The sequence below is a fragment of the Rousettus aegyptiacus genome, unplaced genomic scaffold (genome assembly GCF_014176215.1).
Source record: "Rousettus aegyptiacus isolate mRouAeg1 unplaced genomic scaffold, mRouAeg1.p scaffold_m13_p_10, whole genome shotgun sequence".
NCBI classification, from domain to species: domain Eukaryota; kingdom Metazoa; phylum Chordata; class Mammalia; order Chiroptera; family Pteropodidae; genus Rousettus; species Rousettus aegyptiacus.
Genome location: NW_023416285.1, coordinates 1,580,972 through 1,605,716, shown reverse-complemented (window position 1 = coordinate 1,605,716; position 24,745 = coordinate 1,580,972). Strand labels below are relative to the sequence as shown.

General features: G+C 61.2%; 2 protein-coding genes across 10 annotated transcripts in view; both read right to left on the bottom strand.

Moving 5' to 3' along the window:
• RGS12 (regulator of G protein signaling 12) overlaps positions 1 to 24,745 on the bottom strand; it is a 93,211-nt gene that overhangs the window by 53,659 nt on the left and 14,807 nt on the right. For 6 of the 9 annotated variants that reach the window (XM_036227440.1, XM_036227442.1, XM_036227437.1 and 3 more), the window contains exons 2-3: positions 22,636 to 24,610; positions 11,520 to 11,636 (exon numbers count right to left, since the gene is read on the bottom strand). In XM_036227440.1, the coding sequence (XP_036083333.1) occupies positions 11,520 to 11,636; positions 22,636 to 24,510 (1,992 nt within the window). In that variant the 5' untranslated portion in view covers positions 24,511 to 24,610. Of the gene's footprint in view, positions 1 to 733; positions 2,616 to 11,519; positions 11,637 to 22,635; positions 24,611 to 24,745 lie in introns of those variants that run through there. The other 3 variants (XM_036227444.1, XM_036227441.1, XM_036227445.1) reach the window with 3 other exon arrangements.
• Positions 7,542 to 10,348, bottom strand: LOC118608641. Its single transcript, XM_036227456.1, has 3 exons — positions 8,511 to 10,348; positions 8,191 to 8,388; positions 7,542 to 8,099 (listed from the first exon to the last, which is right to left on the bottom strand). Exons 1-3 carry the CDS (start codon positions 9,000 to 9,002, stop codon positions 8,076 to 8,078), a joined length of 714 nt encoding a protein of 237 aa, XP_036083349.1. The 5' UTR covers positions 9,003 to 10,348; the 3' UTR covers positions 7,542 to 8,075.

Sequence of the window (24,745 nt, the reverse complement as noted above, 5' to 3'; positions counted from 1 at the left end):
GTTAGATATTGAGAAAACGTACAGATGAAACAAGATGAAACAAGTCTCAGAAAAGGATAAATTTATAAAACTGGTACCTAGTAATTAGCGACAATCTTCTGTAGATAATTTACATTTATTTTCACCTCTAATCAACATAGCACAGCCATGAGAGGAAAATAAAAATTATTCTTTTTATTTAATCTCGATCCTTTAAAAAATGTTTATAATCAGTTCAACTTTGTAAGCTCAGATAATCATCATTAAATATGACTGTCAATAGTTCCCGATGTATGTATAGAAACAGATTCGACTCATTACAATTACAAATGTAAAATATATAATAGTAATTAAGAGTATGGCAGATTATAATACATTTATCTAGCTGAAATTTAACATTTCAACAAAACGCAGTCATCTCTAAGATCAGTTAGCATTGCCAACCCACGGTAGGGACGGGGCAACACCGACGCCTTCTGCCAGGCTGGCTCACTGCCCGCAGGGTGGCCCCCCACGAGGCTGGGCTGGACCCCGGCGTGACCCACCCGCCGCCCGGCCCCGCTCTGGCTGATGGGCCGTGGTCCTGACACTTATCGCCACGGGACCCACCTCAAGCTCCATGATGCAGGCACAAAAGAAACATTTTCAAAACTTACACTTAAAAGCTACCGTTCACTAAACAGGCTGAAAATACAGCAGTAGCCAAGATTTCCGACAACTGCGTAAATGACAAGAAACAGCTGGAAGAACTTACCTGCTGATCATCTGAAATGTGCGTTTCCTCTGACAACCCTTTTCCCAAATTCATCTTAAGAAAACTTCCGAACCTCACTAGGCACGCAGCTCTAAAATGCACCCTTTAACCCCACAGCATGCCTGTGCACGGCAGAGAAGTTTAAAGACATTCCAGATGAAGTTCCATTTAGCTCCTTTCGTAACCCATGGCAACAGGACACCGCAGGAAGCGGTGGTTGGCCAGGGATTCAGACTCTCTCTCATACAAAGAAAAAAAAGCCGCTTACGCACATCGCGCTGCGAGGCCGCTTCTAAAGTGTTTCCTCTACCAAGTCGGAAGAGCAAGACTTCAGCTGATAGGGGTGATTGCTCAGTCAGTACAACAGCTGCAGAGAATTTGTGTTTCTAGCAGCGTGGTGCAGTTCGCATCCTTAATTACAGTCGCTGATGCTATTATAAGCTTCCATATGCATGAGTTTGTGGGTGCCAGCCCACGGGGTGTGCGTCTCCCTAAACCTGTCTCCATGCCCCTGCTCCATCATCTGCTCCGTCTGCTTTCCAGCATCTGACACGGCCTGAAAGCAAGGGAATCATGACAGGTCCCGGGTTACAAAAGAGAGAGAAAAAACGAGTTCTAGAGCTAGGTACCACTGCACAGCTCCCCGTTAGTGTACCGGAGGTTCAGGGGAAACCGCTCGCGCCCCCGTGCGTCCAGCCTCACAGCAGTGGACGTCCAGGGCTCATTGGAACAGACTCCGGGAACCCGCCGTGCTCCTGGAATGTCAGAGGGAGCTGCCAACGCAGGGCCCAAGGGGACAACAGGCCGGGGTGATGGCCCCAGGGTTTGGGGCAGGTCGCCAGCTGGGAAGGCGCTGAGCCCGCCCTCCCCTTGGCTCTCCGCTGGGAGGAACTGAGCACCCCACACAAGCAGAGTCTGCAACACGGGCCCACGGCTCTGTGTTCGAGGCGCACGCACAATGCCTGCCTGCAAGGTCCAGCGTGCGGAGGGGCTTGGGCTCAAACACCCTCACATGGCTTTGCTCAAGGCCGCGTGCAGGGAGATGTGAAACAAGCAGCAGCAGAGGCGGTCGGAGGCCTCATCGCCACCTCACCACCATAGCCGAGCACAGGGACTGCCTGGCCTGGCACCCCGGGGACGCCGGGGACACCGAGGGACTGGCGAGGATGAGGAGCGGGCCAGCCCAGGGCTGGGGCAGGGACGGCAGGCTGCGGGGCAGAGCTGGGACTGAAGGGGAAGCGGCAGGGATGGCGGCGGCAGCCCACAGCCCGCCCGGGCCTGGGCAGGACCCGCCCAGGTGGCCCCGACGCCCCTCTGCGGAACGGCTCCTCTCTGGAGGGGCGTGGCCGTGACACAGCCACGCGAAGAGAAGCCTCGCTCCTTCCAGCGCCGCTCCCGGGCCCCCCGTGGCGGCCCACCTGGCCTGCAGGGGCCTCGCCATCAAGTATCATGGCCCACACACCCTTGTGCCCGGGTCACAGGACTAGGATTTGTTTATCTGAATCAAACACGACCATGGGGTGGTGGGAAGGAAGAGAGGCTGTCACTTACGAACCAGGCCCTTAGGGTACCCAAACGTCACCAGCAAGCCCACCTCCCTCCCCAGACAGCTGCACTAGGCAGAGAAGCTGCGCCTGGAGCCTGTGTGGTATGAGCTGCAGGCCCAGCCCAGCCCAGAGGGCGGATGAAGTAGATCCGGCACCCCCCACACTCCCCTGACCCTCACGCTCCCTCTGCCCAGTTCACCCTACAACGCACACGTGCACCCACATGTGTACACGTGCACCCATCCACATGCATACATGTGCGCTCACACATACGTGCACCCACCCACACAGGCCTGCACATGTGACCCACACGTGCGCACACACAACATGCACACATGTGCACCTCACACACGCACCCACACATATGTACACATGTGCATCCACACATGTGCACCCACACACACATGTGCATCCACCCACACGCATACACGTGCACCCACCCGCACACATGCACACATGCACGCACCCACACACATGCACACGTGCACCCACACCCATGCACGCGTGCACCCTCACCACACACGCACGTGCACTCTCAGAGGAAACACTGGCGAGAGGAGCGTGCGTGCTGCACGGGTCAGGGGAGCCTGCGCCTGTGGCCCTGGTACTTCTCGCTGGTCCCCGAGGGGTGTCTGTCTGTCTACTAAGTCAGAGAGCTTGGAGGGCGTGGTGGTGCCCGGGCCGGAGCGGGGGGCAGCAGCACCCTGGACCCGATGCCCGCAGAGCCCGCCCTGGGCCACCAGTGACTGAGAAGGGAGGTCCTGCTGCCTGCAGGGCCCCAGCTGGGACGCGGGAGCTGCAGGCCCCAGGGCTCCGAGGGACCCAGGGTGGCTCCTGGGTGCCCAACTTGTTTTCCTTTTAGTCACTGAGGCAGGAACGTCCCCGTCCTCGCAGAAGCAGTGGTGTCCTCTGGTCCGAGTGGCCGTCCCATTCCGGTGATGAAAGGGGCTGGCCCCGTCGGGTTCCGAGCGCTGCTGCCCCCCCAGGTTCCCCTGTCCCTCCCGGGCCTTCTCCGTCTCCCCGTTTGCTGTCAACCTTCCCTCCTCTGCTGTCTGTAGGAAGGAGTGGGAGGGATGGGGCCACGAGTCTGGGGACAGACTCCCCTGTGCCGGACGGCGCCCTGGGTAGCCTGAGCCTGGCTTCCTGGCGCGGAGCAATACGTGGATGCCACGGCGCCCGCGTCCCGGGAGCCACTGCGGGCACGTGTCCGGGACGGGCGCCACCGGCCGCTCACCAGCGACCCCCGTCTGTTCTCCTCCCTCCGGGCCGGGAGTGTGGCCTGGGCACGAGGGAAGCGGCCGGGCGCGAGGCCGCGCAGGCTCAGCCCGGCACGACCCTGAGCTGCTGGAAGCAGAGGGGCAGGGCCGGCCCCGGGGCGTCCCCCCCCCCCCAGCGCGGCCTCCCGCCCAAGCTGCTGCCAGCGCTCCCCGGTGCGCGCACACGGCCCGTCACCGGCCGGCCGCGCGCGGGTCCCAGGACGGTGCCAGGACGACAAAGTGCTCACGGGGCCCGGGCTGGTCGCAGGGCCAAGGGGAGCCTGAAAGTCCTGATTCCTCCTCCCCGCGCCGGCCCAGGGCCTCCTCGAGCGGGCTGGCTGCGGGGCGCACTGGGGACCGGCAGGTGGGGGGCGTGGGCAGGGCCCTGCGGGCGGCTCAGGGTGCCGGGGAGGGGCCGGCCAGAAAGGATGGGCAAGACAGGAGCGCGGGTCTCCATTGCAGGGGCAGTGATGAGCCCCCTGAGGGGTGTCCGGACGCGGGGGCCTGGGCAGCGGAAAGTTCCTGTGAGGGATCTGCCAAGAGGTCCCCCTTCCTCTGGGTCCCCTCGCGGTGGCCACGAGTCACTGCCCCAGGCCCACGCCACGCTCGGAAGGGGAAGGGGCGCGTCCTCCTGAGGGCCCTGGCCCCTGCAGGACTTCCCGGTCCTGGACGCGGCTGGAACCTGTGGGGTCAGACACACCTGCCCTACTACAGGGGCGAAGCAGCAGAAGGGAGATGGGTGCAGAAAGCAGGGAGACCCTCGGATGTGGCTCCAGTCGGTCCTGCGGCCCGCGCCCCCCAGCAGGCAGGGATCACCCCCCACTCCCACCCCTGCCCAGAGATGGCCAGGGCCCTGCAGCGAAGACGCCGTGAGGCTCGCCAAGACCATGAAAGGCGGACATAGGCTGAGGGAGGGTCTGCGGCCGCCACGGGAGGTGCTCAGGAAACCGCAGCACGCCCCCCCCCTTCCCCTACTCCCATGCCTCCCAAAGCTGGGCCTGGCTGCGGCCCCTGAGGACCCCCAACGCCACGCCATCCCCGACCCCAGGTCAAGAGTCTCGCCATTTGCCAGCTCCCTGGCCCAGGCCCCAGCCCTTGCCTGGACCGCGCGGCCTCTAGCCCTGTCTCGCTCCCTTCCCAGCCCCCACTGTCCATTCTCCACTCGGAGCCACGGGGACCCCTCACAAGGCGGCTCCGACTCGCCTGTCCCACGTCCTGCTCGCTGCCGCGCACACTGGGCACATCCGCGCATTCGGTGTTTGCAACCGGACGGGAGGCCAGCTGCACGAGGCCAGGGGTGGCATCGCTTTCTCCACTGCCGTCCCCTGAGCCAGAATAAGCCCCGACACATAGTAGGTGTTCAGTGAACACTCCACGAATGAGGAGACACCCAAGGCGCTGAGAAATTCTAGTATGTGCCTCAGTTAATAGGGTCTCAGAGAGAATTAAGATAATTTCCTACGCCAATGGTTTGAAGGGCAGATGAGTACCTGAAAGATGAGAACAACAAAAACTCCTATTAAGTCAAACTCTCCCAGAAATAGCAAAGAACAAACTTAATAAAGAAGAGTTTTTAAAAAGCTTGTTTTGAAATGTCTGTATAGATTGCACTCTGGATCATGTGACCTCCCCAAACTGTGCCCAGCCTCCCCGATGCAGGCAGCGGCTGGCAGGAACGACCCAACCACCCCAGGGGCCAAAGAAGGCAACGGCGGCCTCAACGAGTCTCAGGTCCAGCGAGGGTGCCCTGGCGGGCTCCGGGTGACAGCTCCCTGACAGCAAGCAAAGCAGCAGCTCGGAGCAAAGCACTGCACTGAGGACGGGTGCCACCCAGGAAGCCACTGCCAAGGCCCACCCCCCCCACCCCCCTCCCCATCCACCCCCTTTCCCACCCGCCCCCTACGGAGGGAAGTTGGGGCAAGTTCTGGAGGAAACCGCGGGGTCTCTGCGCCCCCTGCTGTCCAGGTCCGGTACTGCCCGTTCCGGCCATCAACACCTGGGCCCCCCTGGCCCAGCCCAAGGGAGAGCAACAAGCGGGGCTCCTCCGGCACTGACTCTTCTAGAGCACGATGCGGAGGAAGGACCAAGATGGAGGGGGCTGGAGGTGCCACAAGGGGCCGAAGGAGCTGTCAGGGGTGCGGTGAGGAGCAGGAGCTTGAAGTGCATCGGGTCTGGGATGCTGGGGCTCCTGCCAGCGAGGGAGTCCAAGGGCAGCAGGGGGGTGGGCCTGGCACTTGCCAGAGGCCAGTATGGAGAAGTGGTGTCTTGGGCCATGGGGAAGGGGCTGGCGGCCCCGCCCACAGTCTGGTCCCGCCTGCCTGCCACCACGGCCCCACCCAGGGCACAGCAAGCTTGCTCGAGAGGCCAGGAGTAAATGCCCCAGCTTCGTGGGTGAGATGCCCGTCTCTGCCACTCTGCTCTGCCCTCGCGGTGTGGAAACAGCACAGACGTGCGAACGGCGTGACCGTGGCCCAGCAACACTGTGTGCACGGGACCTGGCCCCAGCCACCGCCCCTCTGCCCAGGCCGGCCCCACCCCTTTCTAGTCCGCAGCCTGGCGGCCCCTCCAGTCTTTGGGAACCCCAGAGCTTCAGCTAGAGAAGGTGGCCGTCCGGCCTCCAGGGGCCTGCGCTGCCATCCTGGTGAGTCTCACAGACTCGTGGAGGGGCCGGCCAAACAGGCCACATGACCTCCTGCAGGGGGCAGCGCCCCGCCCCTCCAGGCCGACCGGCGCCAGGCGCTGGGCGCGGCTCCCAAGAGCCTCCACCACACGGAGGAGAAACCGAGCTCTCAGCCTGGCCCTCCCTCCCTCCTGCTCCTGGACACCCGGCTGTCCCCTGTCCCACGGCCTGCATGCGCTGGCCCCTCTTAGCCTCAAGAGCTTGGCATGAAGGTGCCGCCTCAGAGCAGCCGCCTGGCCACGGCACACGAGGGGGCCCACCCCACTGCCACACACCTGGCCTTGCACCTGGCCTTGCACCTGGCCTGGCCCCGACTCCCATCACCCTGCCCTGCATCTTCCTGCCGACGCCACCTGTCCGACCGTCTCTCACCTGGCCAGCGACACCCAGAGAGTAGGGCGCACCCCCAGCTGCAGGAACGGCGCGGGACGGGCAGAGGCTGGAAGGACAGACGCACAGACCACGTCCGGGGGGAGGCAGCACGTGCGTCTGGCGTCTGCCCGGGGGCTCGGCTCTGAAGCCGGCCTGCCTGGGGAGCGGGCTTCGTGGCCTGGGACAAGTCCGTGCGCCTGGGCAGGGGTGCCCGGCCACAGTTTCCCGCCCTGCAAAGCAGAAACACCGGAGGCTGCTGCAGCGCAGGGGCCACCGTGGTGTCTACAGCGACGGGGCAGGCTGTGGGCCCTGGCGGACGCCGTGGCCTCGCGTGGCATCCGCGGCGCAGGCCGTGGTGAAGCCCACTGCAGGGCCCTGCGGGGTGGGGCCACCTCAGGAAGGGGGCGCCGCCGGCCTCGCCGCGACCCAGCACCTCCCCGCTTTCCCACGGCCTGTCACTCGCTCGGCCTTCCCTCTCCACGTGTCCTCGGTCCCTCGGCCCCATCTTCCTCTCCCGGGCTCATCGGCAGAACTCTAACCCTAGCCGCTGACGGCGCCCAGTCCAGCAGCACGCCAGGGCGGAAGAGACACACGAACCGTGCTGACCGCTGTATTTCAAACTCCGAACGGAGCACCAAGGGAGCACGTTGGCTCCCACGATTCGTCACAGGGCGGAGCCCGAGCCGCCTCGGCCCGAGCCTGACGAGCACGGCGACGGTCTGGCCTCCTCCGGGGTCCTGGGCCGGGCACACGGCCACAGGCCACCACGGTGCCCGGGCTGTTTTCCACTTCTAGGCGTGGGTCGGACGGGCGCCCTGCCGCGCCTGTGCTCGCCGAGCCCCGTGTCCGCGGGGCGCCCGGTGCGCGGGCAGACGGCAGTTTGCCCTCCCCGTGTGGCGGGGCGGCCGGGCTGCTCTGGTTTGGAGCCCAGGGCCCCTGCTGTTTGGGTCCTTGCGCCACCGCGGTGCCCGGGATGCGGACGTCAGGAGGGGTGGAAGCCCCGGGTCACGGGCCTTTTACCTTCAGAGCCCGCCGGCACTGTCGGGCCCCGCGCCCCGCAGCAGTCCGCGAGGGTTCTGACTGCGTCTCACCGACACTGTCCGGCACCGTCCACCCCGTCCACTTCGGCCGCTCGCTGTGGCTGATCCTGCACCCCACCGCACCCCCACCCCCGGTGACTGACGCGGTGGGAAACCTTCCCACGTGTGGCCGTGCCGCTGGGGCACCCTCTTGCAGCGAATGCCTCTCTGAATCTCTGGCCCACTTTGCTCCTCAGGCGCTCCCGGGCGAACGGGCCCGCGGGCTCCCCCGTGTTGCAGACCCCCACCCGCTTCCCGCTAGTGAGGGTGTGTCTGGATGACGCAGGTGCCGAGGAGCCACACAGGCGACGTCACTGACCTGGGCCTTTATGGCGAGTGCTCTTTGTCTGGCTTAAAAGGCCTCTGCCTCCCGACACTGTGCAAACACGTGTCCACGCTGCCCTCCGGTCACTCGGCTGCCTGTCGCGAGCTCTGCAGAATGGGGGGTCCACCGCTTCCATGGCGCGGGGAGTCCGAGTTCCTCCACACCCCCTGCCTCCCGCCCACACAGACCTGCGCTTACCGCAGCCCCAGACCCGCTCCTGAGCCCGGACGCTGGGGCCGAGCGCGCCCTCCGCCCCCACTGCCAGCCGTAAGTCGCCCTCACTCTGTAACAAGCTCTGGCGGCGTCTGGGGGGCGTCCTCCTGCCTGCTGCTTCTTCAAGGATGTCGTGGCTCCTCTCGGCCCTTTGCGTTTCCATGGAAATTTTAGAATCATCTTCTTAACTTCCAAAAAACACATGTTGGGATTTTGATTAGAATTCATTGAATCTGTAGGTCACTTTCTAACTGCGGGCTCGGCTTCCGTCTGGCCACGCCGAGGGCCCTCTGGCCTGCGCTTACCTGCGAGCTGCCCTGCCGATGTCCTGCCCGCCACCGTCTCTGCCACGCCCGGGCGCCTCGTAAAAAGAGGCGGAAACGACCCCTCTCGACGTCCTCTTTTGCCAGCTTGCTGGTTTTCTGCTGCGTTAATTCCGCTCTCGCCTGCGCTGCTGCCCAGCCCCGCTCCCTCTGCGCCTGCTTTCCAGCTCCTTTCCCGGCCTCCTGAGGGGACTTTCCGGTGAGCTTCGTTTCCAGCATTCGCACGGAACAGCGCCAACCGTCCCTGTGCGCCCGTTTCGGCTCCATCCCACGGGGTTGGACCGGTGTCTTTTCCATATCATTCAAAGTGTCCTGACTTCTGTAGCGATTCCCCCTGGATCCCAGGTCCCCCAGCAGCGGCTCACTGACACCCAGAGGGCAGAGCACCCCTGCCGCACCTGCTGGTGGCAGAGGACACTCTGTGGGAAGGCCTCCCACGTTTGCTCCAACTTGCTGCTTTGTGGTCCAGCACATGGTCAACTTTCACAAATGTTCGAACAGCCCTCCATCCAAGTGCCTCCAGGAGACCCCATAACGTGCTGGGACCCACGGGAACGCCACGCAGGGGCCTCAAAACCAGACTTGCAGAGCCAGCGTTGGCGGCGGCGGAGGGGAGCAGAGGCCACTGGCAGGCCGCGGCGCGGAGAGCACGTTACCGACAGAGCCCGGACGGCTAAGCGCCGGGGAAAGGCGAGACGGGAAAGCTGGTGTCTCCGGGAAGGGGGCTGTGCAGGGTGTGGAGCCCAGAGCACGGGGCCATCCCAGAGGCCGCCCAGCGCACGCCCCAGGACCACAGACGCCGTGGCCGGCAGGCTCATCCCCTGAGAAGCAGTGCGAAAGTTATGTGTAGCTTCTACATTTTGAAATCTCCAGGCAAAAAATTAGCAAAGATTCAATCCCATGTTTCTAACGCACTATTTTGACAAAAGAGGCTCAGGGTGTGGTAGAGAGATCGCACGCTTTGTTGACAGCTGGCTTAAGACTGCCGAACCTGCCTGTCATCTATAAAACAGAGATAATGACAACCTCTCCTTGCCAGGCTGATCGGAGGATCGGAGATGAAAGACAAGGGAACACAGCTGCCCTTGGCTGATAAGCAGATAACGCACGAGCACCCTGGTTGCTTGTCTGGAAAGTCGCAGCACTTCCTCTTTGAAGAAGAGAAGCTGCAGCAACGGCCAACTGGCCTGCGGGCCCCAGATCCACCGTCAGAGAGCGCAGGGCAGGGCGCGGCCGGCACCTAGCCGTGAGCCGCTCCGCCTCTCCGGGGCTCAGAGGCCCTTCTCCTTGGCAAAGACCCTTCTTTGCCAAGACGTGACACTCGGCAAAGTCCTCAACTGAAAGCACAGACGACCGAGGCCACCTTTCCGCAGGGACCAGCGCAGCTCCCGGGGTCCCCGGCAGGCTGGCTGGGCCTGTGGGAGCCCGGGCACGCACACAGCCACACACCCGTTTCCTCCGCGACAGCCGGGGGCCTCACTGGAGCCCGCCCTGACCAGGCCTGACCAAACACAGTGCCTCTCCTGAAAGCCCTTCAGTGACCCGAGGCCACGCAGGCCGGCGCGGGCTCCTGTCTGCGGCCACTGGGCACCTCTCCCTGCCCTCCGCCCTGCGGCGCTCTCTGCAAACCTCCCAAACCCAGCCCCAGTCTCACTTCTCAGCAATCCCAGTTTCAGAATGGAACAAAAGTTAACTTACTGCTGAAGAAAAAAACCAATCGAAGTCAATGTATTCTAGTTTACTATCATCGAGCCCATAACAAATAATCTTAATTTTTAAACCGCAATTAGACTCAAGCAGGGATTTGTACCCCCATGTCCACAGTGGTACTATTCACACCAGCCAAAGGTGGGAGGGAACCGGCGTCCATGGACAGACGGATGGATAAAACGCGCCATCCGCACAAGGGAACAGCATTCGGCCTTGAAGAGGAGGGAGATTCTCACGCGTGCTGCAGGGGTGAACGTGGACGACGTCGTGCTGAGTGAAATACGCCAGACGCAAAGGCCGGACACTGCACAATTCCACTTCTGTGAGGTCCACCGAGGAGGCAGGTCCATAGAGGCAGAGAGCAGAGGGACTTGGGCTGAAAGGCGCCCACGCTGGCTCGCCAGCCGCAACGACACAGCACCCCAACGCAGGCGGCAGCAGGGGACACTGGGCGGGGGACGGACGCCGGGCAGGGGACGCCGGGCAGGGGACGGACGCCGGGCAGGGGACGGATGCCGGGCAGGGGACGGACGCCGGGCAGGGGACGCCGGGCAGGGGACGGACGCCGGGCAGGGGACGCCGGGCAGGGGACGGACGCCGGGCAGGGGACGGACGCCGGGCAGGGGACGGACGCCGGGCAGGGGACGGACGCCGGGCAGGGGATGGACGCCGGGCAGGGGACGGACGCCGGGCAGGGGACGGACACCGGGCAGGGGACGCCGGGCAGGGGACGGACGCCGGGCAGGGGACGGACGCCGGGCAGGGGACGCCGGGCAGGGGACGCCGGGCAGGGGACGGACGCCGGGCAGGGGACGCCGGGCAGGGGACGGACGCCGGGCAGGGGACGCCGGGCAGGGGACGGCAACTCCCTGCACCTTCGGCTTAACTTTTCTGCAAACCGAAAATTGCTCTAAAACTCCAATACATTTTCAAGAAATAAAGATAAAAGAAAAGAACCACGGCAACTAATAGCATTGTATCTGTGGAACAGTATCGCGCGTTTTAAAAAGGCCCTTCGGCATGGACCGGTGAGAGTCAAACGAGCTCGCATGCCCTGTTTCCCACAGCATCGGGCAGAGAGCGGAGAGCCCCGCAGACACCATGGCAGCCTGGGGCCACGTGCAGGGCAGAAAGGAGCCCGGACGAGCGTTAGCCTGCCGTGGTCTCCAGGGGCCAGGGGAGTAGAACCAGGATGGAATTCAAAGGAGATTCAAATGTATCCGTAAGACTGATTTTCATTTCTAAAAATCTGAAGAATAAAAGAGAAACTAGAACGATTACCTCGAGGTCATCGAGGGAGCGAGTGACGCTGAACCTCTTGGATCTCCCGAACGACCGGCGGGCAGCGCTGCGCTGAGAAGCCGGGGCGAGTCCCAGTCCCCGGCCAAATTTTGAGCCCTGAAAACACAAAGAAAAAGTAAATCGAGTTCTCTTCTTGGGAAGAGACGTTTAGCTTTGCCTGACGGGGAGAACAGAGGGCCAGCTGGGCTGAGAACGCGGACGGTCACCCCAGGGCGCACCCCGTGGTGTGTGGACGTCACCACAGTGAGAAATGCGGAGCTCAAACGGAGAGCCCTCCCGGAGCCCCGGGCGTCTGCGCCGCCCCTTACCATGGGGCACCCCAGAGAATGACCCCCGCCTCGACCGCCTCCATCACGAGGGGGTCATGACGGCCATCCCCGGGCTGTCACCAAAGCAAATGAATGGCGTGCTCGAATGTTTGCGAAAGCATAAAGTGTGTGATAAGCAGAATAATTATTAATATAGAGGCTGGTTTTCAGCAAGGTCGCGCTTTTACATAATTTTGTAAGCATCTGGGAAACTAAAGAATTCCTAGACATTCAGCGGCGTCTGAAGACCAGTCCAACTGAGGTGCAGGCAGTAACTGGCCATGGCAACATCCTGCTCTTCCTCTGGGAAATGACCAGAACTTTTGGCGGCTATTACGCCAGACACTTCTCCAAACGTGATCTGCAAATAAGTCATCGCAGCTTTCAAATAAAAAGCCTCACGGCTAAAACCCTCTGACGTCCTGGGTACTTGAAATCCCGAGGGCACTTGGAGAAAGGAGGGAGGGAGGACTCCTCGAGGCTGGAGCCAGACCCCTAGAGGTTCTGAAGCCACCACCCTGAAAGTGACCCTGCAGCACAGAGGTGCCAGCGAGCGCGCGGACGGAGGCGGGGCGTCCCGTGGGCCGCACGGAGGCCTCGCAAATGTGCCCGCGTCCCTTTCCTGGCGCTGTGCCCTCCTGCCCCCCGCCCCCGCCCCCGCCCGGTGGCGCCGCCTTGAACCCGGCTCCCAGCTCGCCGTCTCCTCCTCGCACCTCTGAGCACAGTCTGAAGTGACCCGGCCTCTGTCGCGGGAGCCGTCTGCCGGCGGGCAGCAGGGCCTCTGCCCCGTCCCCTGCGGGACCTGCTGCCCGGCGCAGCGCTCGGCCGCGGGCGCAGCGCTTGCCGGATGAGTGGCAGCCAAACCGCAGGGAGTCGCCACTGAGGAAGTAGACGGCCGGCGGCCATTGCGACGCTTCCGATGCTGCGTAAGTGACGCCAGGGAGAACGTCCTTCGTCCGTCGCCAACCAAACTGGCTCTGGCACGAAGAGCGAGCCTAGTGCCAATTGGGTGCCGCTAGTCCATGCTTCTTCCTTTTGGGGGCGGGGGGCGTGAGCACGTGGCTTTGTGCTTCGTTCTCACAGCCCAGGCGGCCGCAGTGGCCCGCGCCTCCGGCCGGCCCGGAGCACACGCCCTGCACCGGCGAGCGAGGAAATGGCTAAGCTCCCCACGGAGACGCGAGGAGAAGGGCAATTTAGAGCGACCGGCGGGAACGACCCCACAAGAAGCCGGAAAAAGCGCCTCCGAGGGACTGAATTGACTCAGCGGTGGCACTTCACCCGCAAGCAGGCGGTCGCCTTTATTTGTCCTTCACACGGAGAGGCCAGGCCGGATGAGGGGCGCAAGCGCGGAACTGCGGGCCGCCCGCGGCGCCTGGCGCCCCCGCCGGCACCCAGGACCCCGCCCAGGTCGTGCTGCTCAGGGGCGCCCTTCGTCAGAGTCCACCCCACCTTTTAAACTGCAAACGATGCGTCGTGACTGTTGGCGGAGGTGAGGAGAGCCTGGCCACGCCAGCACGTCGACGCGGCCCAGCCCGTGGCTGCTCCCCCACCCCCAGGAGTCCCCGACAAGCCCGGCACCGGCGTGGGGAACGCAGCCTGCGTGCCGGCAGCGACTGCCACAGCCCGGGGGTCTCTCCGGGGGGCAGCAGCCAGCCAACAGGGTGCGAGGCCCCGGGGTGCTGACCTCGCTCACTGCCCGGGGTGCCCGCCGGCCCCCGTGGCGCTGTGCCAGCACGGCCGTCCCGCGGCGCCACACTGCAGGGGGAGGGCGTGTGTGAGCACAGCCGGTCGGACCCCCTCGGTCTACAGGGAAGCCGGAGGCAGCGGAGGATTTGCTCGGGGCCGCGCGGCAGGAGGGGAGGCGCCTGGGGCGACACCCAGAGCCCCTTCCGCTCCACTGTGAGTTCCCAGCCACAGTCAGGTCGAGAACCCCCGACCTGCAGAGGCTGCACACTGACGGCGCCCCCCCGTGGGGCAGGGTGCGCGTGTCCTGGTGCCGGCTTCGTCCCCTCCTCCCACAGTGCCTGGGACCTAGCAGGTGCTCAGTAAGCACTTACTGAGCAAATAAACTCGAACCAGGGAGATGAGTTAGCCTAAAACAGAGACCAGATCATCCGAAGAGTCTTCCAAAAAGAGGAGGCAGCACGGCGGTTTTGAGGCGTGACGTTTCCGGCGGTCGTACTTCTCCCAGGGCCTGTCATTCTAGCGGAGGGAAGTTCACACGCATGACCGTGAGCCAGGCGTCACTGAAAGGCACAGGACACCCTTGGTGGTCGGGGGGCAGCCACGAGGGAAGTGGTGGAGCCCCGGGGCTGGGACGGCAAGGGAAGAGGGACGTCTCACCTCGGCAGCCGATGGGCCGGTGTCCCGGTCCAGGCCTTGGAGCGGGTGCAGGCCACGGTTGGCATCTGAGCGGGGACGAGCCTGGCCCGAGAGAGGCGGGGAGCCCACAGACTAGACTCGGGCCGCGGCAGGACGGAATTGCCCAGCCAGGGGGAGCGGCGTTGCCGTCGGATGTGCAGGGAGTGGGGGGCAGACGAGAAGGAGCAGGACCTTCCAGGAGGCAGAACCTGATGGGGACCCGGCTAACAGCGGAAGAGCTCACAGACCCCACTGTCCCTCTGCCGACCACAAAAGGCGGGGTCAGGACTGAGGGACGACAGCTGAATAAATCCTGTTACAACAAAACTCTATACACCAGGAAGATGTCAAAGCCCCAATTAAAACAATTTCAGAATCGATAAAATTCTATTTCAAACACTAAACTGGACAAATGGATAGAGACGACTAGGGAAGGATAATGTAAGGAGCTGAATGAAGGTTTCCTCTTCACATGAATCACCTTCTTGAGAAAGGAAGGAGGAAACGCAGAAGCTGGATCACCTATTCAAGAAAGAAAAGGACGAATGTCTAAGAAAGGACATTTAAATTGAGACAGGAAATTAAAGGAAACGTTTATTTATTCAACAAATATCTAAGAGCCTACTATGTTCCAGGCAATCAGCTAGAACAAAAACTTTTAAAAGACAGAGAAATACAGCATGTAACTTTCAAATCAATAAAGGAAGGAAAATGAAGTAAGCAAACAAACCAAAAACAGCCTTGAAAACAAAACAAACAAAGGCTCTGGGACTCTTACAGCAACACTCCCATTACACAGAGAAATGGAAAGGTTTAAATAAAAGGATAGAAAATGCTGACTCAGAAAAGCTTAACTCGTTCTAATAGTACCAGACCAAACAGACTTCATCTGTGATAGGACTTTTAAAATAAGAGTCGATACACTGAAAGGAGAAGGAGAGGAGGGAGAGGAGATGCTCCCTCTGGTTCTAGAAACTTATGAGGCCAGAACAACCTGACGCCAAACTGGACAAAGACGAGCGAGGAGGGAAACGCTGAGTCGGTCTTCCTCACAAACACAGACCGAGAGCGCCCACAAACATGTCCGCGAACTCGGTCCGTTTGCGCATAAAAAGATAATCAGGAGTTAGGTTTATCGCAGGAATGTAAATGTGGTTTAATATTGGAAAATCTATCAGTGCGATTTGCCACAAGAGCATATTAAAGGAGGAAGCCCACTTGATCATCTCAATGAATCCAAAATAACCAAAAAAGGAAAAGCTGAAATTCGACACGCATTCGTGATGACAAGTATTAACAAATAAAAGTAACCTCAGCAAGGTAGCTGGGTATAAAAAGCAACGAATCAATTACACTTTCACATATCACAAAAGTCAGCATTCACGATTTTTAAGGGGGTACCATTTATAATGGTAATAAAATATATAAGGCACCTAGGAATAAATCTAACTAAAAAATCTAAGAATAAATCTAATTAAAGATGTCCATAAAGGTTATTATAAAATTTTACTGAAAGAAATAAAACCTAAATAAATGCAGAGAGATACTATTTTCATGGATAGGAAAACTCACTATCCTAAAGACATCGATTCTCCCAAATTGGTCCACAGATTAACATATAAGTGCAATAAAAATGTCAATAGCATTTTTGGAGAATTTGCAAACATTGCAAAGTTCATGTAAGAGTAAGTCTCAAGCATAAGGCGAGGAGCGCTGCCCTAGCAGACACAAAGACCTCGCGAAGCTCCAGGTTCAGCAAGTGAGGTCCCGCTGGGTGGCGGCAATGGAGGGGGCTGAGGACGGGCGCGACGCATGAACACGTGTGGCAGAGGGCGCTGCGGCACTCAGTGCTCCCACAAGTCATCGTCCAGGCAGAAAAAAATTAACTCGCCACCCTCTTTATTCCACTCATAAAAAATCAACTCCAAAAATTTTGGGAGAAAAAAATAAAGTTCTATGGAAAATAACCTCACAGGGTGATCCGGTCACAAATTCCCAACTTGGCAGGTACTGGTGGGGGGCCCCGCCCCAGGCCCCTGCCTGCTGCTGCGGGAGGGTGCCAGCCAGTGCGGTCCACTGGTGGTGTGCGTCCAGGTCAACTAGCCTCTGAACACCAGGAAGGACGCCCTCCAAGGCGGTGTTAACCCGCAGGAGAGCACACGACCTCGGCGACTAGCCTGTAACCCAGTCCCTGGCCGGCTTTCTCCCGGCTTTCTTCCTTACGCTCCCTCCTTAATTCCAAACGCGTAAAGAAACCTGTCCTTCTCCAGAGCATCCGAGATCCTGCTCCCCGGCACACGTCGTCGGGTTGGCTCAAATAAACTCTTATCAGAATTCTCTACAATCAACAAAGGAGAGAGCTTTCCGACCTCAGCAATGAATGGATCATGTCGGAAGTGCGTCCATAAGAGGAGGGACTGACAAGCTGGACACTGTCGAAGTTGAGAACTTCTGTTAGTCGAGACGCCGTAAAGCAAGCGAAAAAATAAGCCAGGAGCTGGGGAGGCACACACATGTGCACACGCAGAACCCGCGAAGGACGGACGGCCAGTACCCGCAATTCAAGTCACCGAGAAAAGGATGACCCAGCAGAATCGTGGGGAAACAGTGTAAGTAGGGCCCTCGACGAAGAGAAAATCCAAGTCTTGGTGCTCAGGGGAATGCAAGCTGCAGCCGCCATGAGCTGCCACTCACGACGACCAGACCGCCAGCTTCTTGAGAAGTCTGACCGTGGCGGGTTCTTGGAAGGCTGCGGAGCATCCGAGGCCCTCACGGTGCGGGACTGTCGGGGGACAGCGGGATGCTTCTGCAGGGGGAGGGCAGCCTGAGCAAATGTCACCCAGACTTGGGACATGGATTCGAAGTCCCCAGGCCTTAGAACTTGGTGTTTACATCATGCTGGGATGCACGGGGAAACCCCAGCAGAGGTCTGCCTCCCCAGACGGGGGCGAGGCCGGGAAGACGGCTGAGAGGAGCTGGTCTCACCCCCCCCCCCGGGGCACTTTCTGTGTTGCAAGGGCGAACCAGGGTGCTCCCCCCGTCCTGAAGGAGAATCTGCCTAAAGAGCACAGGTTTCTCTCCGCCTGTGGGGGGCGGCGGGCACACGTGTAAGCCCCCACTCCCGTTTCCGGGGCTCCTCGCCTGCAGCACGATCCTGGTAGAGCGACACCTGCTGTGGCCCTCCCTGTGCCACCCCAGGGTAAGAACTGGGCACGGGAAGCTGGCGAGGCCATCTTCAGTAAGGAATCGAACCTGTCCCCACTTCGGAAGCCCGGTGTCGATCGGGACCGGCGGCGTGCACGAACACAGGAACTAAACCGCGCACTCCTCCGGCGAACCCGAGAAACCCCTCACGCCGCTGGAGACGCACCCGGAGCGTCCACGGCAGTGATATCGGTCGTCGCGGTCTTTCGTTATGGTCGCGCGTGTGCGCGTGCGTGTGCGCACACGTGCCCGGGAGTAGCGTTACATCACACAATGAAACATTATATGTTAACCCGGTTAAAATGCATGAACTGCAGCTACACGTGACGTCACAAATAAGTCTTTGACATGATGATGAATGATAAAACCGAGCTGCAGGAGCCTGGGTTTTGAAGCCATTTCTATAAAGCTGCAGCAGCAGCAATAACCAAGCGACACACTGTTACGGGGTCAGACACTCCGGCACTTCGGGTAGGAGCATGCTTAACTCTGAACATTCTCAGTTTTCCTGGAAACCAAACCTGTGGCCTCCAGCTCCCCGTCCTGCTGACCATCCGGCCTCTCCAGGAAGCCCCGCCCTGCCTGTCCGGGGTGGGCCACGTGCCTCCCCACCCCGCCCCTCGCCGGCAGCCTCCCAGGCGCCCAGAGCCCCCAGCCAAGGCGTCTGTCTAGAGAAGCTCCCGGCTGGAGCCAGCAAGGAGACAGGAAGCCCCGCTGACAGGGGAGGTCGCCCCCCCCCCCCGGCGACCGGGGTGCAGCGCGGTGCGACGTGCCCGTGGGCACCATCTGCACAGGGTCGCGGGCGAAGCAGCTCTCTTCGCCGGGCCTTGGCTGTATTCTCCAGACTGCTTCTGATAATCTATTTTAAAACTTCCCGTCATTGTACTAGAAAAAGTACACAAGATCTGTTTGCCGAACGCAGTGCCCTCCTGTCTGGTGAGCTGACGCGCCCGTCGCCGGCGCCACCCCAGAAACGCAGCTGCGGCCTCCAGCGCCAGGCCGCGCTGTGCTCCACGAGCGAGCGCTCTCTGCGCAGTGAGCCACCTTTCGCCTAATTAAGAATTCCTTACGCTAAACTTTCCCTGCGCAATCACTGGTGTGTTCTCTGTCATCCGGCTGGATCCTGACTGACACGGACACATTTTGCGCACAGCAGGGCACGGAAGCCACCGTCCCCACGGAGAGGAACGCAGGGTGGCAGGGGCCCTGCGCGACCTCTGGAGCCTCGCCCCCTCCTCCCCCTCCGCCTCCTCTTCCTCCTTTGCCAGGCACTTCCTCCTTCCCTTCCCGGCCTGTCTTCTGCTCGCCATGATAGGCCGCTAGCCAGCAAAGGCCAGGCCAGGACAGACACCAAGAGACCCATCTCACAAGCTCTGGAAGATTCCGTGCTCCAGCAGGGGAGACTATGGTATTCGACTGAGCCAAAGACGTAGGGGAACCCATTTAGCAAAGTAAAAAGCACACGATAAATTTCAAGAGATCACGGCAGGAACCCAAGACAACGCGACTCATCACCAGCTACTCTCAGGTAAGCGTGAGCCCCGCTGCACTGCAAACGGGGCCGCGGGGGCGGGGGTGGGGTGTGGAGCCCGGTCCGCCTCCGTCTCCGCGCTGATTTGCCACTGAACTCTGGCAAACGTTTAAAACGTCCGAATGCCACTTCCCCTGTCAGTAACATGGAAGCCAAGGCGCCCGGCCTGAGGAGCGCTGAGCCCCCCCCAGGCTGGTGGGAGACTCGTTCTCTGGCACTAGCGACAGTCCCAGTGACAGTGTGGTCATCACAGCCGACGTCCGCACGCTCACCGCATTTCTATTCAAGGCGAAAGAACGTTAAAGAGCCCAAGACCCTCGTAAACACAGTCAACTGGCCTTGGACAAAGAAGCGAAGACAACATGACGGGACAAAGGTCTCCCACAGGCCACGACGCGAGTGAGGACGCAGCGCTCACGCCCGCCACGGGACATCCACAGGCCTCACGCCCGCCACGGGACATCCACAGGCCTCACGCCCGCCACGGGACATCCACAGGCCACAACGCGAGTGAGGACGCAGCGCTCACGCCCGCCACGGGACATCCACAGCCCTCACGCCCGCCACGGGACATCCACAGCCCTCACGCCCGCCACGGGACATCCACAGGCCACAACGTGAGTGAGGACACAGCGCTCACGCCCGCCACGCACGCCCACGCCAGATGGACCCCGGTCCTGCACGTGAAGGAGGAAACGCAGGAGAAAACCTGGATGACCTCGGGTCTGGGAGGCCTTTTTGGATAGAACACCAAAGGCAAAATCCGTGAAAGAAAGAATGACTAACCTGGATTTAATTGAGATTAAAAACTGCTTGGGAAAGTATCAAGAAAATGAGAAAAGCTACAGACTAGAATAAAATATTTGCAAAAGACGCATCTGATAAAGGACTCTTATCTAGAATGTATAAAGAATTCTCAAAAGTCAACAACAAGGAAACGAACCGAGTTATAAGTGGGCCAAAGACCTGCACAGACGCCTCGCCAAAGACGACGAGCGGACGGCGGTGAGCGCGTGGAGAGACGCTCGGCTGCGCACGCCGGGGGACGGGGCCGAGGACGGCAGTGAGGCGCCGCTGCTCCCCCGCCAGCACGGCGGGGCCCGGAAGGCCGGCGCCGAGGCCTGGCGAGGACGCGGAGCTGCAGGGACCGCGGCGTCGCAGACACGTTGAAGCCACGTGCAGCGCCTCGCGCAGCGTGGCACGCTCTCCCCACGCGACCCAGCAGTCGGGCTCCTCGGTGTTGGTGGATGTTTACGTAGCTTTATCCATAATCGCCCAAAACTGGGAGCAGCTAAGGCATCCTTCAGTGGGTGACAGACAAACACACCGTGGTCCACCCGGACAGTGGGCCGCTCCTCACAGCTAAAAAGAAATGAGCTCTCAAGCCATGAAAAGGCGCGGAGGAACCTTAAACGCACGTTACTAGGGGACAGACACCAATCTGAGAAGGCCACGAACCCTGTGATTCCAACTCCGTGACATTCCGGAAAAGGCGACAGCACTGAGGTCAGCGGCTGCCGGGTTGGGGCGGGTGGGGGGCGAGCAGGTGGAGCGTGGGGGACCTCGGGCAGCGCAACCACTCCGTGGGGTCCTGGAGCGGTGGGTACGCGACATTACGCACGGGTCCAAACCCGCGGACGCACGGCACCCAGAGGACCCCTCGTGCAACACTATGGGCGATGACGACGCGTCAACGTAGGCTCGGGGACTGTACCACCTCGGGGGACGGCAGAGGGCATGTGTGAATTCTCTGTACGTGCCCCGCGAGAGCGGCATCGGACCGTGACCCTGCCTAACCCCGACGGCTGAGCCTGAGACAAGTCCCCGAGCCCTCGGGGACCAGTCCTTCGCTTCCAGAGCACAGACCAGCGTCCCAGTCCCCTAGTTCCCCGAGGTCAGAACCCGCTGTGAGCCACCTCAGCGCACAGGAGGCCTTCCAGCCGGTGACGGCAGACGTGGGGGTGCCCTGCAGCCCAAGAGAACCCACACGAGCCCGGCACCCACCAACACAATCATTCATGATGCACCGGCCAGTGAGAAAACCCGTCTGCAGGGTCCACACTCGAAGGGAGGTTGAGAGTTCTGAGATGAGAAGGTGTCGGTGGGAAGGGGGGGAGGGTCATTGAAAAGTTGGGGAAAGGTCTACAAAGTTGTCACGGAGATGGGAAGTACAGTGCAAGGAATATAGTCAACATCGTAGTAACTGTGTGTGGTGTCGGGAGCACTAGATCTATTGGGGAGATCGCTTAGCGAGTTGTACAGATATCTAATCACTGTGTTCCATACCTGAAACTAATATAACAGTGTGTGCCAACTATAATCGAAAAATAAAAAATACTAAAAAAAAAAGAGATGATGAATTCCCCAATTTCAAATAACATTTTAGCCACCTCCCGAGGCCTTCCCTCCCCAGGCCACCCCGCCCAGGTCCCATAAGGAGGCCCCCAAGGGAGGCTCAGTGGGCGTCTGGGCCACAGCACAGGTGGCCTCAGTGGGGAACAGAGGGGGACAGAGGGGAAGGAGCCCGAGACCCAGCCCGCGGCTCAGACCACAGGGCGAGGACTCTGGCGAACAAGGGCAGAACCCCGACGAGCGCCACCGGCCAAGCAACAACGACAACTGTGTTGATAAAAACAAGAAAACGTTTTTAGTTACACAGGTAAAACTCCAGGAGATCTGTCATTTGCTCCTTTCTGAATCTTCTTTCATGAGCTTTATAGTGAAAAATAGTAAGACTCGGGACGGGGATGGATCTTAAGCAAAACATTCATCAAACGCCACAGCAGCAGCCCGCGCCCTCCTCGACCCCTGACCTTGCCCCGGCTGGCTCTGGAGACTTCAGCTGGCAGGAACACAGCGTCAGCAGACACAGAAAAGGCTCTTTGAAGTCACAAAGGGCCTCTGAGGAAAGTGCCTCTGGAGCGAGGCGCGCTCCGCACAGCTGTCCTCAGCTATGGAGCCTCACGCAGGCCCGGCCCGTGGCACCCCGCCGCTGGCCGCCCCGAGTGAGGGTGACCCGTCCCTCGGGCTCCAAACCGAGCACCTGGGGGAGCGGATGCGCGGCGCTAGGCCAAGCCTGGCCGCAGCCGGCTCATGCCACCAGCAACGAGCCGCGGCCGAGTCCGGCTGGCATGGCTCCCGCAGCAGGGCGTCCCCCGTGAGCGAAACGGGGCCAGCGTCGGCCCCGGGGTGAAGCCGTGTCCTGCTGTCGACAGTCCCTGTGCTTCAGGGATGTTCCCGCAGGGTGCGCTGCCTCGGCCACCAGGGCGAGGATGCGGGCCAGAGACACGATGGGCTTCCAAGGCGCCACGGGGACAGGGCCCTCCCAGGCTCCGGCAGCAGGAAAGGGCGGGAAGGTGGGGGGAGCCTCGCCGGGGCTGTGAGAGCTCAACGGCCCTTCCACCACCGCCTGGCCCCCAGACGTCCCACCCAGGACCCCGAGAGAGCCGGCAGAACCACGGCCAGCTCAAGGACGAGACGGCTCGAGGGCCCCGAGAGCGCCAGAAGGGCCCCGGGGCATGGCAGGGCCTGCGGCACACGAGCAGAGTGGACACCCCGCAACAGCAGACCGAGGCCACAGCTGCAGGGAGCCAGGCCTGGGACTTGGCCACAGTGAGCCACCGTCTCCCCAGCAGTGCACTTGGGCATCGAGTCGCGCTCAGGCTCACCGACCCAGTCCTGGCGGGCTTACCTTTTTGTCCTCCTTAGTCTTCCGAACATTTCGATGGGGACCAAAAATGTTTTGCATCCCAAAAGCCTTCCTGGACCAGTCCCTTTTCTGCGTGCTCAGCGGGGGCTGCGCCAAGCTGCCCTCCACCCGGTAGCGGTCCGCGGGGATCTTGCTCATGGGCGGGGGCAGCGTGCCACAGTTGACGCTGGACCAGCCGTCGGTGGAGTCCGTGCACGACTCCTGGTCACTGGCGTGTCCGCACTGCCACTCCTGCAGAACGTGGACCGGAAGCCACCGCTGGCCGAAACCGCCAGGGCCTGCGGCACCTCTCTTGGAAGGAGGGACCGAGCTCCGCAAGGCCGGGGGGCCCTCCATGTGGGGAGCGGGCCCCAGGTGCTTTCCCAAGTCCCAGCACCTGTCGGCCTGCAGAGCGGCCTCGAACGGCGGCGCCCCCTCGGGGTCGTGGCAGAAGGCCCCATTCCAGGGGGCGCCCCAAGGCTGGGAGCCCCGCCCGCCCGCACCGTCCCGGGAGCTGCTGCTGGGGCCGTGCCTGCTGGGGCCGGCGCCCAGGTCCACCACGAGCACTCGGCCACTCTTTTCCTCCTGGTTGAAGTTCCCGATGCCGCTGTCGCTGTTGCTGCTGGTGCTGGTGTTCTGGTGGGCGTCCGCGTCCCCGTCTGCGAAGGCCCGGGCCCGCACCCCCTCGATCAGCTCGCCCATGTCTCTGTACAGCACGGAGATGAACTGGAGGACGGGCAGGGAGGACGCTGGGAACTCCAGGCAGCCGTTGGTGTCAGGGTCGGCCGTGCACTCGAAGCCGAAGCGCCGCGCGATGCCCTGGTGGATCTTGTGGCTGAACAAGTCCGGGTCCACCATGAACACGTGGCAGGACGTCCGCAGGGCGCCCTCGTCCCCCTGTGCCAGGCTGCCATCGTCGCAGCTCTGCATGGTCACCAGCCCGAAGAAGCGCCTGTCATCCGGGCACACGGCGCTGAACGCCAGCTTCTCGGCCGGGTACTCGGCCAGGACGGCGGCCTTGTCGGTGCACAGCTGCACGCCGTCGTGCATGACCTTCATGGTCACCAGCGAGTGGATCCTCTGCTCGGCCCGCAGGCGCCGCAGGCAGCCGCGGATGGCCTGGAAGCTGTCGGACTCCAGGCTGCAGCTGGTGGAGGGCAGCTCAATAGACCCTAAGTAGCCGACGACCATGGCAACGTTTAAGATGCTCGCGTCCAACCCAAAATCTTCACGACTCTCCAGCCCGACACTGAACACCGAGTCGTCGTTGGCAACTCTCGAAACCTCCTCCTTGGAAAGCAGGCTGGGGGGAGGATGATTCAGACCGTCACGTCCGAGGTCGAGTCGTGCAGCAGCCGACTCGGAAAGCGACCTCTGCTTCGGCTTCCAGGGCTCGGGCCCGCCGGCACGCAGGCCGGGATTTTCAAAGATCATGCTGAAGATTCCGCCCGACTGCATGTCTTCAACGACCCTCTCTGCTCTGTTTATCCCCAGCGCTTTAGAATCCAACCTGGGCTTCGGCCAGCCTCTCCCCTCACCGAACCCCACTTCCTCGTCGCTGGAGCACGACTCTAGGTGACCGAGGCCTTCACCCACCACCATGTGCAAGACCCCAGAGCATTTCCCGATTAACTTCACCACGTCTTCGTGGGACGCTTCCCTCACGTTGATGCCGTTGACAGCAAGGACCTGGCCCCCGGCACGGAGGCCCACGAAGTCCGCGGGGCTGCCTCGCACCACGCCGCTGAGCACGCAGGGCGCCTGGCCGCAGAGCGTGAACCCGTACCCTGCCCTCCCTCTGGCCACCTCCACGCTCCGCAGGCGAGGCGGCGCTGTCCCCTGCAGCGGGCGCTCCGCCGTGTCCCCCGCTCTGTACATCTCAACGTGCCTCCAGGACCAGGAGCATAGTCGCTTGTTCCAGGGGCCCCGGAGTTCAGAGAATGCTTGACGCTGCCATTTTCTTCCTTGAAATAATGCCCTGAGGAAGAAAAATAAACAGCTCGTTATTAAAGAGCACAGATCTCTGGCCGACGGGCATTACCTAAACCCCACAGGGTAACTCGCGACACACATCACAGGGGTCCCCAGTCGCCACATAAATGTCAAAGCGACG

What these genes read in the sequence shown, in the direction of transcription:
- LOC118608641 (XM_036227456.1), bottom strand. Translation starts at nt 9,002, where the DNA reads ATGTGCTGGACCACAAAGCAGCAAGTTGGAGCAAACGTGGGAGGCCTT. An exon ending in ATCGGCAGGGCAGCTCGCAG is followed by an intron (nt 8,389 to 8,510) that starts GTAAGCGCAGGC and finishes TTGGAAGTTAAG; the next exon opens with AAGATGATTCTAAAATTTCC. An exon ending in GGAGCGGGTCTGGGGCTGCG is followed by an intron (nt 8,100 to 8,190) that starts GTAAGCGCAGGT and finishes CCCATTCTGCAG; the next exon opens with AGCTCGCGACAGGCAGCCGA.